Source organism: Rhinolophus sinicus, linkage group LG05, assembly GCF_036562045.2.
Source record: "Rhinolophus sinicus isolate RSC01 linkage group LG05, ASM3656204v1, whole genome shotgun sequence".
In the NCBI taxonomy this organism is placed as follows: domain Eukaryota; kingdom Metazoa; phylum Chordata; class Mammalia; order Chiroptera; family Rhinolophidae; genus Rhinolophus; species Rhinolophus sinicus.
The window spans coordinates 109,569,545-109,584,221 of record NC_133755.1 but is presented as its reverse complement, the minus strand read 5'-3'; the positions used below and the strand labels follow the sequence as shown (position 1 = coordinate 109,584,221).

The following is a 14,677-nucleotide window of genomic DNA, read 5'->3' as shown; positions in this document are numbered from 1 at the left end:
CACACTCCTTGTCATGCTGCTACTGATTCTTAAGAGTTATGTGAAGTCTGCACTGTTTCACTTATGTTTTGATACTGAACAGGACACGTGAAGTACACTGAAGCCTCTAATTCTCCAAGCAATTGCAAAGCAACTCTCCTAGCCCAGTGGAATCTAAAGAAGTCTAGCAGATAAAGCGGCCTCACTAGGATGCTAGACCAAAAGAAACTGCTTTTCATGCTCAGATTGTCAAATATCCTAAATGCTTATTTCTAAAGCCACAATATTAGCATCAGACAATTTTTAATTATCACACACATACCCATGCCTGCACAAATTCACAAGGTATTAATGTTAACTGAAGCAATAGCAGCAACACTTCAGTCTTTCCTTTTTGGGTGGCGGGGGGGGGAGGGCGGAGGGTAGGGGAGAAGGGACTGTCTTTTCTGAAAATAAACAATGCTGCAGACAATTTCAACTATTCCTAAGAAATCAATTTGCTCAATTCTACTGGTAATTACATAATGACAATCATAATAACAATAAATGTATGTTAATAAAAATATACGTAACTGGTATTCATAAGATGTAACTTCTTTCTTATTAAAACTTTATCTAAACAATTCCCATTTGATTCAGTTTTCCTAGAGAAAAGGAAATATTTCACCTCAAAAATTATGCTGTACCAAAACAAACCGGCTGCTTATTTGTAAAGTATGAACTTAAAATAGAATCTTAAAGTTGTATGCTTAAGTAATCCGTATTCCGGAAAGTTCATATATTTCACCTTAAAGACAAATACTGCATGACTTCATGGAGTATCACTTATATGTGGAATCAAAAAAAATGTGAACTCATAGAAACAGCAGGATGGTGTCTGCAGGAGCTGGGGGGGGGGTAGAAATAGAGGGAGCTTGGTAAAAGAGTACAAACTTTCAGTTATGAGGTGAGTAAGGTCTGAGGATCTAATGTATAACAACATGCTGACTATAGTTGATTATACTGTATTGTATAATTAAAACTTGCTAAGAGAGTAAAACTTGTGTTCGCACCAAAAACAAAAAAAGTAAATATGTGAGGTGATGGATGTGTTAATTAACCTGACAGTTGGAATCTTTCACAATGTATGTGTACATCAAATCACATTATACATTTAAAATATATTAAACTTTTGTCCATTATATCTCAATAATGATGAAAAAATATTTGAAGTATTAAACAATTTACAATTTAAGGGATAAAGGCAAAAAAAGAAATTCCATGTAATGATCAGAAGACAATTCATAATTTCTTTACCATTAATACTTAAAATAAAATCCTGATCATTAATATTATGTTCTAGTATTTTTTTTTTAAATCATTAAATAAAAAAGGTATGAATATGAATTTTCTGTTCTGGGTACTTTACATATATTAACTAATTTAATCCCCATAACCTTATGACAAATACTACTTTTGAAATAATTGGATAATTGGCCATGTTCTTACAAACAATGCGTCTCCATAAATGTGTGTGTCTGAAAGTGTTCTGTGTATCACTTCATATCATGTTTACCTACCATGGAAAAAAATTTTGGTGATTTAAAATGTCTGAAATGTTGAATTTTAACATTACAATAAGGAAAATAAACCAGATAGAAATAAAACAAACATTCACTATGAAAACTGAGTCCATAGGAAAACTCCGTAAAACTAAAGCAAGAATTAGCAAATTTTAGTGAATAATTAGGCCTTGTGGGTCATATAGTGTCTGTTACAACTATTCATCTTGCTTTGGTAGTGTGAAAGCAGCCACAGAAAATATGTAAATGAATGGGAATGGCTGTGTTCCAATAAAACTTTATTTGCAAACAAGCTGCAGGCTTAGTTTGCCAACCCCTGGCCTAAAGAACAGGAGGTTTTTGGATCAGTGACTGTTCAGAACTAATTCTTTCAAAACTGAAATTTTGAAACTTTTCAAAAAAGAAGTAGTCATTATATAAAACTATATTCTTACGACATACCTGAGCTGGGGGCATGACAGTTGCAGGTAAGGGATTAGAAATCATTGGTCCAAAGATGTCCAAGTCATCATTCAGGGCTGGCACTGGTGGAGTGTTCCCATTGGTCACTGGTGCCTCAGCAGGGCCATCTGAAAAGAACACAGATTCTCATCTTAACGGAGAGCATTTTAGTACCTGAAACGTGGCATTATTTTAAACATATATGGTTAAAAAATAGTTCAAAAAGTAAGCAATAAAATATATATTCCCCTTCTACTCCAGGTTCTATCCTCTTTCTCAAACTATTTATAGTTTTGTTTATCCTTCCAGAAATAATTTTTTACCCACCATAATCTATATATATCCAAATAGAATGTGTGTGTGTGTGTGTGTGTGTGTGTACAAACACCCATTCTTGCTATATATCCAAACCCCTTTTTAACAATGGTATGCTCTTCACATTCTGCATCTTGATCCTTCCTCATATGCGAGAAACTGTTCTGAATACTTCACATATATTAACTCATTTAATGCCCATAACCTTATGACAGATACTACTTTTGAGATAACTGGCCATGTTCTTACAAACAATGCTTCTCCATAATTGTGTGTGTTTGAGAGTGTTTTGGGTATCACTTCATATCATGTTTACCTACCTTGGAAAGAAATTTTGGTTATTTAAAATGTCTGAAATGTTGAATTTTAAAGTTACAATAAGGAAAATAAACTGGAGAGTAAAAAGAAAACAAACATACACTATGAAAACTGATTCTATATGAAGAATAGGAAGAATCCATAAAACTCTGAAATAAACCCTTAAACAGCCAACTCTGAAATAAACCTCACAGCCAACTTCTGTGATGGCAGCACAAGCCACTGAAATGTACTGGGAAAGGGGCCCTGACAGAGTGCCAACGTCTCCTATCAGCTTCCTACTTACCCTACCATTCAAAACAGTTTTTTAAGTTTCTTCTATATCTCCTTTTCTGTTACTGTAGAATTTACAAAGTGTAAGGGGCGAGCGCTGGAGAGAGCTTGCGAACATGGTATTCCACGACACGGAACATCATACAGCTCAGTTTCCTGTGGCCACCACCACAAATAAGTTCAGAGCCATCACAACTCTAATCTCATGGGACTTACATCCTAATCGAGCTTCTATTTTAACAATTTACAACCTCATTTGATCTCTTTGACATACCATACACTCCTTAAAGGCAAATCAGTCATCTTTTAAAACTTCTTTAACATTGAGTAGCATGTCTTGCATAGAAAAGGTACTCAAATAATTGACAGATTTAATGGAAGGTCTACCATGAACTGGGTATTTCTACCACAACCCACAGAAACTCATAGGTTTCTTTTTTGAAGTACAACTATAGAAATGGTATCTTTTATTTCCCTGTTTAAGCTTCAGTGAATCACAAATTATTATGGTCACAAAATAGATTTAATACTTAATTTATAAAACTGTGTGAAACCCACAAAAAGTTTGTTAGAGAACAACTACAAATGTTTTTCAATAATTTTAAGTGATATCACATTATCAGAACTGTAAAAAGAAATACATTTATTATACATGTATGTGTTACACATATCTCTAGCACTATGGACAAGTTCAATATGAAGAAATAAAACAGTGCATTAATGATTCCTGATTTATAATATGTAGAATTTTAAGCTAAAACGCAACTATGACATAAAAGAATTCAAATGACTCATACATGAAAGTAATTTTTTTTCATTTCTAACCTTATCAAATGGCAACATTCATTTTAAAGTTAGACCTCTTTAAAGATCTTTTGTGTTTTCCAGTCCATTCCACATTCTGCGCTTAGAAACATGTTTAAAACAATGTATGTATAAAAATACAACACAAAAATAATTTTCTTTAAATAAAATTGTGGGGTGGGGGGGTTGCATTCTACGATATTGCATGGACCTGCAATAACTTATTCAACCCTTCCCTACTGGGCATTTAGGTAGTTTACAGACTTTCACCATTACAAAAACAGAACAGGAAATACCCACAGTCCTTAATACAAAGCCTACACAGCTCACTTCCCTCACTGCAAGGTAACATGACTGCTGTCTCTACCACTGCACTGTAAACGGCTCCATTCTCTCATTCCATTAAAAAGACTATTTAAAAATGCTTTTTGGAATCTCAAAAAGGCATTTAGCACAAACAAAATTGGGCTCTCTTTGTAACCACCTACCACAGTTAGTGAAGTTCCCATGAAAGTCAACTCACAATATAAGTCCAAGGGACTTGGGAATCCTTTAGAATGAGACAGAAGAGTGTCTGCTTGGGGATAGCGATCTTTGTGGCAAGGTTGACACTACTTTCAAGTGAAAATTTAGCTCCAAAACCTAAGGCAAGAACTTTCTTCCAGGCCTGACAATGGTTTTCCTCTATCCAGCCTCGTGGACCCAGGTGACTCCCCTCTGCTCTCTTTTTTCTTTACCCCTGTCTTCTACCCATATGATCCACTAATATGATAGACTTCTCCTCCATCAATTGTCCTTGTTAGGACAAAGAATAAGTAGTCCCAGAATTGTTGAAAAACAAATCTTTAACCTAAATGAAAACTTCTCAGCCTTACAAAATCAGTAAATACAAGTTCCCAATGGATTTCAATGTTTGCTAATTTGACTCACTAAACTTGGCTTGCTAAACATATTATTTAAAAAGGATTGTTTCAATTAATTTTGAAAGTTGTTGTTTTTGATTTTCAGTATTTAAAAAGGGCAGTTCAAGTCTAGTTATCATTACCATCGTTATAAACGTAATGTTTCCTGGATGATTTTAATGACTGTTTACATGTCATCATTTTTGTTTCCATGAAATATGGGAAGGGCATCTCCTTCCATTATCTCCAGTTACAGAAACCAGGGCACAGAGAGATGAAAAGACGTGCTCAATGTCGCTTCTCTGGTTCAGTAGCAAAATCTTGCACTAGAACAGAATCTTCTGACCCCTAGGCTAGTGAGTGTTCTTTTCTTTAAATCACATTTCATCAACAACTGAACAAAGAGATCACTTAAAATTCAGATGGGTGAGAAAGGTGAAGGGATTAGGAAGTACAAACTGGTAATTACAAAATAGTCACAGCAATGTGAAATACAGTATGGGGAATATAGTCAATAATACTGTAAAAATATATATAGTTGTCAGACGGGTACTAGACATATCGGGGGATCACTGCATAAGTTATATAAATGTCTAATCACCATGCTGTACACCTGTAATTAATATAAAATAATATTGAATGTCAACTGTAATTAAAAAAGATATAGTCACAGGATATAAAGTACAGCATAGGGCATACAGTCAATGGTATTGTAATAGCTATGTACGGTGTCAGAGGGGTAGTAGACTTGGGGGAGTGTTCTCACTTTGTGAGGGGTCTGAATGTCTAATCACTATGTGTTGTTCTGCACACCTGACACTAACAAAAATAATTCTGAAAATACAAACCAACTTTTAAATAGTTTATCATTATTTGTACTAAGTTAGAGAAGCAGTGACAGAAACAGTTCAAAACCCATTCAGTACCACACTCCCAATTCCTCACCATGTCCCCATTCTGCTCTCCTACCACGCCCAGTATCTTCTCAGTTTCAAGGAAGGGATACAATGGATGTGCTCATCACTGAGCAGCCTGGGCTGACGGAAGCAAGGGTGGCACATAATGAGTCAATAGTATTCACAAATCCCTGGGAGCTCAATGCGTCCTTTTGATCCAGAGTTCACTAATAGCAGTCTTTGCTGATTGAATAAAAGCTCAGAGGCCACCAAAGCAATAGAATACCAAGATGCTGAAAACAGTTTTTCAGTATATATAATTTAAAAGTTAAAAAAAATAAAGCGTATTCAAATTAAATGGTTTAAATAGTGCAAATCACCATAATCTAAGAAAAATATTTAAATCTGCATAGGTTACATTTTGTGTGCAAAAATACACATGCACACAGGCACACACCCAAACAAAAGGGAAAACCTCCTCCTCCAGGGTGGAGGGCACCTCAGACCAGTCCACACAGCGCCTTCTGTGAGAGAAGTGGATGTCTGTGCAAACAACTCATCAGAATTCACCACAGACACGCACCTCGGTGTGAGTTGTGTTCCTTGCTCAGCTACAGAACGGTGGCAGGAGCAGCCAGAAGCAGGAGGAGCCAGCAGCCCCTTTAATCAGTATGCACAAACAGTAGTTGGTGGACAATAAAAATAATGGGAGATCCAGAGTACAAGAAAAGCCTAAGGCAAATGGAAGAAATTTAGCTGGGGACAACATCATAAAGAACGATAATGAAGCACAAAGGGCCCCTTGAAAAGGCAATGAGCAAACAGAAGAAATTAGGACAATGCAGTAAAATGAAGAACGAATTTCAATCTTAAAGACAAGGCATCAGCCTACAGTTAGTTGCTTGTGGGTAACCATTTTCTTTCTATGTCACCTTAAGATTTCAGACTAGTGTGTTGTCTGAAAACTGAGTTGGTAGACGACTGTTTTAAACTGTACACATACCAGAAATTTACAAGAAAAGGTTAAAATGTTTGAGCTAAAGAAAAAAAGTTGTTAGAATCAGTGTTCCATCGCACATGGACATAAGGCCTGCCCAGCGTGCACTCACTGCCGACTTCACATCATGACACTGACAGATGCTTTGGAAGAAGGTAACATTTCAAAATGACAAAGTCATGAAGGCCAGTCTCTATCATCTAGAAATCATTCATATGGTGAGACTTGATTCTATTAACTGTGGCTGTTCCAGAACTCATCTGACACCGACACTTCAAATGAGTGAAGGTAAAGTATTAATATTTAAAACAATATTTAGTGGCTGCTGCTTGGCCCATTCCAAGTGCCTTTAAATGATTATTTATAAACTAAAAGGAAATAAGAATATAACACATTGCATTTTAATAACATTTTAATGCTAACATTTTTATTTAAGTTCTATTGCCAGGTACTCTGATCAGATATAAAGTATTTCAGTTCAATGTCAGAACACCTGAAGGGAGTTTTTACACAATGAGCCTAAGATTTCAACAGAAGTCTGGTGGTGCACCTGGAAAACTCAACTGCTGTCACCAGTTTGAGAAACTTTTCCTGGTGCCCTTGGGCAGGCAAAGGTGCCCTTTCCCCATGCAGGGTTAAAGCAGGCAGGTGGCCCTCCCTGTGAAAGCGCCTGGAGGGCGGGGCTGGCTTTACCACCATCCTGAGCTCTGACTCCCGAGCCCACAAGACCCAGCACCATGTCTGTGATGCCACCACAGATGATGTCACCCTCATCTGCTCCGTCAGGCAGACAGACTGTCCTCCCAAAGCCAGAGATTGCAAACAGGCAACCTTCCCAAGTGCCTTGATCGTTTCATTTTTAGTTTCTAATGGCATCTGAACACACTCAGATTGACACGCATACCCCAGAAAGCGGCAGGCGTCTTAACTCCACCCTGGCACCAAGTTTATAGCCTGGAGCCACTGTGGACTCCCTCGTACCCTCTCACCAGGAAGCGACACTGCAGCTGCCTCCCTAATGCTTGGCACAAAGCAAATGCTCGACACATGATTCATGAATTGAAATGCTCTCCAACACAGATTATGGGAGCATTTCTTGGTGATAGCACAGCCATGCTGCAAACAACAGTCAAGTGGTCCTACTTTGGTGGGAGAAAAAGTGGCAGAGTGACACTAGTTTTGAAAAGTACCAGTGACCTGGTTACAAAATCCCTCTTTAGTCCTTGCCCTCCTTACCTATCACCACATTTAGCATGAGCTGATCTTCCCTCCTTGAAACCCGCTCCCTCTGAGTCCAGGGCCACATTCCAGGGAAGACCCTGTGGCCACTGCTACTCATCCTCACTGGCTCCCTTTTGTTTTCAGCCACAGCTTACACAGCCTACAACCCTTATTACAACTGCTTCCTGACTGGAACCCCTACCCCCTGGCTTCCTCTCTCCAGTGCATCAATGACAATGAGGTGGGAATTCTCTCTCTACATCAGAAATGTGTCCTCCAGAGCCACTCTGTCCACAGCTTGGTGCAGCACTGCTGGCACAGCACCACACAACTCCCCAGGCCATCAGTGTCCTCTACCAACCGCCTAGAGGGCCGGGGCACACCTTCCTCTCCTCTCCTGCAGATCTGTTCCCAGTGTGCTACCATAGCTCCTGACCGGTACTCCGAAGCTGTCTGCTCCATCAGAGGCATATGGATTTTAGATCATAAAATGCTTTAACAAAGGTAAGATACCAGGAGCTGTGTTTACCTGAGTAGCTGCTTATCTTTTCTATGTTATTCGCTCTAAAGATAACCTCCATAACACATTAGATTTTACTTGAAATAAGTTTGCACAGCACACACACACCAAAAAAAAAAACCCCACCTCATTTCCTCCTTGTCTAACTTAGCAACAGCAAGAAAATTAACCTCTGAATTGAAAAAAATATAATTTAAATTGGGAATTTTAACATTATCCCAGATTTCAAAGTGAATTCTCATAACTGATTCTCTTACGTAATCCCATGTCTCCCCTCAGTGATAACTCTGGCTTCTAGTTTCCAGATTGAAACCGCATCCCGTACTTGCACACACAGATCTGTATTTTCTGGTTCCTACTAGAGTCCCACAAACTCTGCTGGGGCTCAACAAATATTAATGGAATTCATCCCTTACTTGAATGTCAGAGGCATTTAACTGGTCATAATCTATTTGCACAAATAAAAAAAAGTCAAAAGAGCAACATGAGCTTTTAAGTATTACTAATGTAGTTGAAGGCAGATAAGAAGATGGTAAGTAAATGGATGTTATGTTTTCCATTACCGATTTTGACTGAGCGTGAACATTTAGCCTTGAGTACACCCTTGCTACAATGAAAACTGCCAAGTCTAATTCTTCATCAGTAACCACTGAGGCATCATCCTAAGAAATGAATTGAAAGTGGAAAACAGCAATGATTAAAGAAGGCTGCTTCCCTGAGATGCAGTGACGCTCTGCTCTCCTTAATGGCAAAACTCCTTCCTAAAGCTTTAAAATTTTCATGTTACTCCAAAAACCCTTTTCATATGCTACTCAAGAAACCATTTAAATCTTTTTCCTTAATAAACATACTATTTGGAATTCCTTTGTATTGAAACACGTAACTTGCTTTAAGAAATGAAATAAAACTCCCATGCATTACTTTGTAAATTAAAGTCACAAATGTCCATTTGAAGCACATTAAAATTTTCAAGCTATAAATTGTTTTCATATGCTTAAAAAATATAGGTGCCTGACAGTTAAGTGGAATTGATTTTTATTTTTAACGAATCTTTCTTAATGCTAAGTAAGTAGTATTTAGGCTGATGTACTAAAAAGACTCAAGTGGTCTGAAAAGACGATCTTAACATTCTCGTTCTGTTTAGCCCTCCCTTTCTGAGCCCCTCCACGATGCAGGTTCTTACAGTTCAGCCGGTTCAGGAGCAGGAATGCCCTCTGCATGGGGACGCCAATGCTGTGCGCTGGAGCCCTGCAGCACTATAGCTCTTTCAGGAGATACACAATTTAGAGCTGCTGTCTAAGATTGCGGAAAAGTGGTCTGAGGAGTAATCTTCGTAGAATTCAATGTTTTCAATATATGTCTACATACAGATATTCACAACACATATATAAAGATATACATATAGATATACATATCTATATATAGGTATACATATATATTAAGATATATGTATATATCGATATATATCTCAACTAGTTCTGTACCATTTTACAGCCTCAAAAGAAATATATAAATATGAAATACCAAATTGCATAAAACAAATTTCTTCCTAAATGTTTAACAAATGGTGACAGACTAGATTTCTTTGAGGCCACCCAACTGCCTCAGCTCTTTTAGGCAGCTACAAATCCTCCATAGACCAAAGCCCAAGCTTTGTGACCATGGTCCCTACCCCCAAGCTAGCTCTTACTAATCTCTGACCTGACGTTCAGGTTATCGGCTCAGCACAGCACTGCGTGCAAGTTAGAGCTAGGTGCTTCACATTTCTGTATTCATGTATTCTGGCACCAACCACAGCAGCGTTCTTATTTCCATTTCCCAGATAAGACGCTAGAACCCAAGACAGGTACTGCCTCTAAAACCGGTGCTCCTCTTATGACACAATCCTGCCAGCTATCAATTTCACAAATAGGTCCAATGTCTGTTGAGTCAAACACCTTACTTTGGTTCACCTTAAGAGCTGAGACTGGACTTTGGAGTCAGAGATGTGGGTCTTAGTTCTACTGTCCAGAAGCTATGCCTTGGAAGCTAACTTTTGTTAGCTTAAGGTTTTTGTATTTAAACAAAGGAAAAAGAGGAGGACAAGGGGGGTGGGGGGTGGGGTGTGTGTGTGTGTGTGTGTGTGTGTGTGTGTGTTGTTCTAAGGATGTAACGCACCTGCGCCAGATACCGTGTTTCCCCGAAAATAAGACCTAGCCAGGCAATCAGCTCTAATGCGTCTTTTGCAGCAAAAATTAATATAAGACCTGGTATTATATATTATATCATATCATATCATATCATATCATATCATATCATATCATATATCATACTTATATAAGACCGGGTCTTACATTAATTTTTGCTCCAAAAGATTCATTAGAGCTGATTGTCCATCTAGGTCTCATTTTCAGGAAAACATGGTACTTACTACAACTGCCAAAGCCCCATACGAGTGCTACTCCATGGCAAAGGCTACCTCCCACTCTAGAAGTTGAATATTGTTTTACTAGCCTCATTACAACTAGAGTGAGGTCATATAATCCAATTCTGATCAGGGGACCCTGAGAACTCTGATAGGGCAATTTTCAGGAAAAAATTTCCTTTCTGAGAAAAATCTTGAAAGAAAAACCATCCTTTGGATGTGGTCTTGTTAGGACGAGGAAGGTGCTGTGACCACGAGGGCACAAACCTAAAGATTAAAGTCAGTGCTGTGACGAGGGTGGTAGAATGGGAAGAAGGAAGCAGCAGCCTGGCTCTGGACCTCACTGTTCCACCTCTTCCTGAGCCGCCATGCCTCCAGATTTCTCATGCACCACGATAACTAAATGTCTTATGTTTCAGCCACTTTTAGGCAATTAGAAGTAGCCTCCTTCACAGGTCATTTTTCTCTTCTTCAAGCACCTGAATATTCTCTCTTTGCTGTCCTGTCCATCAGAGGTTCTGTGCTGTTTCGGCACCACCGAGAAGCTGCCCCCTCTCGCTCACTTCTAAAGTCCGGAATATCATTAAGAGCCGTCCTCCACCGTTTCTGCTGCCATCAAGTATCTGCTTATTCCCAGTTCTTCTACAGAAATATATTCATTTATCTGCACCTTCTTTCCCCCCATAGGTGTGATTATGCGAAAATAAAACCAATTCCTAAGACCTCCTTTTTGAAAGGGTAATGATAGTTTATAATAGCTCACTGAACATACTCTTCGGAGCAGAAGCAATTTAAGTTTTTATCAGGTTTTAAACTGTATCTGAAAAACTTCACAGCCTATAAAATTACTTCAGGCGCTTGTGCTGGAGTCTTCCTTTGCTTTATCCCTTCCCCCGGAAAAGAGGGGTGTTCACACAAGTACATAAACGTCCTCCTGGTCTGCTCAGCTCACAACACTGGAGGTTTCCGAGGGCCGCTGATGCTCAGCCTGGTGTTCTTTCCGTTAGCTCATTCCCAAACCTGTTTTAATTTACAGCACATGGACTTTAGGAAATAGATATTTCCCTGTAGGACTTTTCTGCTTTAAAGGTAAATATAGCGATTTCTGTTGGTATTTTATCTTTTCGTTTGTTTCTGTCCAGAAAATCTTTTCTAAACAAAAAACTTAGGGGGGAAAAAAGGGTAATATAGTCATTTCTTTCATTATATAAAACTATAGTACATGTTATTAGATAACTAAGTAGGTTATATATTGGTACATGCTTAATTACCATTGTCAACCTATCTTAACTTGGCCATTGTAATAAGTAAAGCTTTTAGTTCCTGAAATACAAACGTGAACGAAAAACTTTAAAACTTGCTCAAAGCTGTATACTCCTTGACCTTTTCAAATAACTGAAAACTGAGGGAACCTCTATCTACTCCTTTGCAGGCGTACCTTGAATATATTGTGGGTTCAGTTCCACACCACAATAAAGTGAGTCTCATGAATTCTGGGGCTTCCCCGTGCATATAAAAGTTGTTTATACCATACTTAAGTCAATTAGGTGTGATAGCTAAAAGAAATGTATATGCCTTAAAGACACTTTATTGCTGAAAAATGCTCACCATCATCTGAGACTTCAGCGAGTCAATCTTTTTGCAGGTGGAGGTGCTGCCTCAATTTTGGTGGCTGCTGACTGATCAGGGAGGTTGGCTGCTGGAGGCTGGGGTGGCCGTGGCAACTTCTTAAAATAAGACAACAATGAAGTTTGCTGCACTGACTCTTTTCACAAATGATTTCTCTGTAGCACGCAATGCTGTTTGATAGCATTTACCCAGAACTTCTTTCAAAATTGGAGTCTACTCTCTCAAATTTTGCCACTGTTTTATCAACTAAGTTTATGGAGTATTCTAAATCCTTTGTTGTCATTTCAACAATCTTTATAGTATCTTCACCAGGAGTAGATTCGATTCCATGTCAAGAAACCACTTTCTTTGCTCATCCATAAGAAGCAACTCCTCATCCGTTAAAGAGATTGTAGCAATTCAGTCAGGTTTTCAGGCTCCACTTGTAATTCTAGTTCTTTTATTGTTCCCACCACATCCTGCAGTTCCTTCTTCCGTTGAAGTCTTGGACCCCTCAAAGTCATCCCTGAGGGCTGGAATCAACTTCTTCCAAATTCCTGTTAATGTTGATATTTTTACTTCTTCCCATGAATCAGGAATGTTCTTAATGGCATGTGGAATGGTGAATCCTTTCCAGAAGTGTTTCAATTTACTTCGTCCAGATCCATCAGAGAAATCACTATCTATGGCAGCTATAGCCTTATGAAAAGTATTTCTTAAATAATAAAAAGTGAAAGTCGGAATTACTCTTTGATCCGTGGGCTGCAGAATGGACGTTGTGTTAGCAGGCATGAAAACGTTAGTCTCATTGCACATCTCCATCAGAGCTCTTGGGTGACCAGGTGCATTGTCAATGAGCAGTGAAAGTTTGAAAGGAATCTTTCTTTTTCTTGGCAGTAGGTCTCAACAGTGAGCTTCAAATGTTCAGTAAACCATGTTGTAGGCAGATGTGCTGTCAGCCAGGCTTTGTTGTTCCATATAGAGCACAGGCAGAGCAGAGTTAGCATCATTCTAGAGAGTCCAAGGGTTGTGGGAATGGGAAATGAGCATTGGCTTCCCCTTAATGTCACCAGCTTTATTAGCCCCTAACAAGAGTCAGCCTGTCCTTTGACGCTTTGAAGCCAGGCATTGACTTCTCTTCTTTAGCTATGAAAGTCCTGGATGGCATATTCTTCCAGCATAATGCTGTTTTGTCTACATTGAAAATCTGATGTTTAGTGCAGCCAACTTCATTCACTGTCTCAGACCTTCTGGAGAACTTCCTGCAGCTTCTATGTCAGCACTGGCTGCTTTACCTTGCACTTTTTTGGAGACTGGTTCTTTCCTTAAACCCCATGCACCAACCTCTGCAAGCTTCAAATGTTTCTTCTGTAGCTTCCTCACCTCTCTCAGCCTTCATAGAACTGAAGAAAGTTAGGGCCTTGCTCTGGATTAGGCTTTGGCTTACAGCGATGATGTGGCTGGTTTGTTCTATCCTGACCAATAAAACGTTCTCCATATCAGCAATAACGCTTATCATTTGTGTGCTCACTGGAGTAGCATCATAATTTTCTTCAAAAACTTTCCCATTGCATTTTCAACTTGGCTAATGGTTTGGTACAAAAGGCCTAGCTTTTGGCCTATCTTGGCTTTCAACATGCCTTCCTCACTAAGCTTAATCATTTCTAGTTTCTGATTTAAAGTGAGAGATGTGAGCCTCTTTCTTTTGCTTGAATACTTAGAGGCCATTGTAGGGGACATGAAGACCATCACCCCCACAAGCCCTAGAAGCTGATTTCAGTTCTCTTCTAACATAAGAGGTACATATATATTCAAGTCAAGATGTGTCTTAGTCTGGAGTTTGATTAGAGTATTCAGGGATCATACCATTTCGCTCTTAGTCAAGAGGGGCCTCAAGATCTTAGGTTATATCCAAGACTAGAAGACAGGTAATAACCAAGTATCTGACTTCATTTCTGGTATTAGAGAAGAAAGCACTGAGTAAATAGTATTTCTACAGCCTTCAAATGGGAATTTACACCTAAATATGAAGCAATTCTTGCAGGTAGGAACATAAAGCGGAGGTCAGCAAACTAGTGCCTATTTTTAAAGTTCATTGGAACACAGCCATGCTCATTTTTTTATGTATTTGTTTATGTTTACTTGCACACTACAATGGGAGAGTTGAATAGTTGCCACAGAAAGCATATCACCTGCAAAGCCAAAAATATTTGGCCCTTTTCAGAAAAAAATTGCTGATTCTTGCAAAAAAGTATATAGAGAGCATTTTATGTTTGACCTTGGGATGGGGAGTAAGTAGATCAGGAAAGGTGAGGTGAAGGAAGAAGATTTAGCTGGAGTCACCAGGTTGAAGAAAAGAACATGGGCTCACCAAAGTCTCATTTAAAGAGAAGATCAAATTATAGTTATCACCGCTTAACGATGGGAATACGTTCTG

The 14,677-nt window shown here is 38.7% G+C and overlaps 1 protein-coding gene across 2 annotated transcripts in view; it reads right to left on the bottom strand.

Moving 5' to 3' along the window:
* SMAP1 (small ArfGAP 1) overlaps positions 1-14,677 on the bottom strand; it is a 131,322-nt gene that overhangs the window by 7,210 nt on the left and 109,435 nt on the right. For both annotated transcript variants that reach the window (XM_019749321.2, XM_019749322.2), the window contains one exon: positions 1,983-2,110. In XM_019749321.2, coding sequence (XP_019604880.2) covers positions 1,983-2,110 — 128 coding nt within the window. The remainder of the gene's footprint in view (positions 1-1,982; positions 2,111-14,677) is intronic.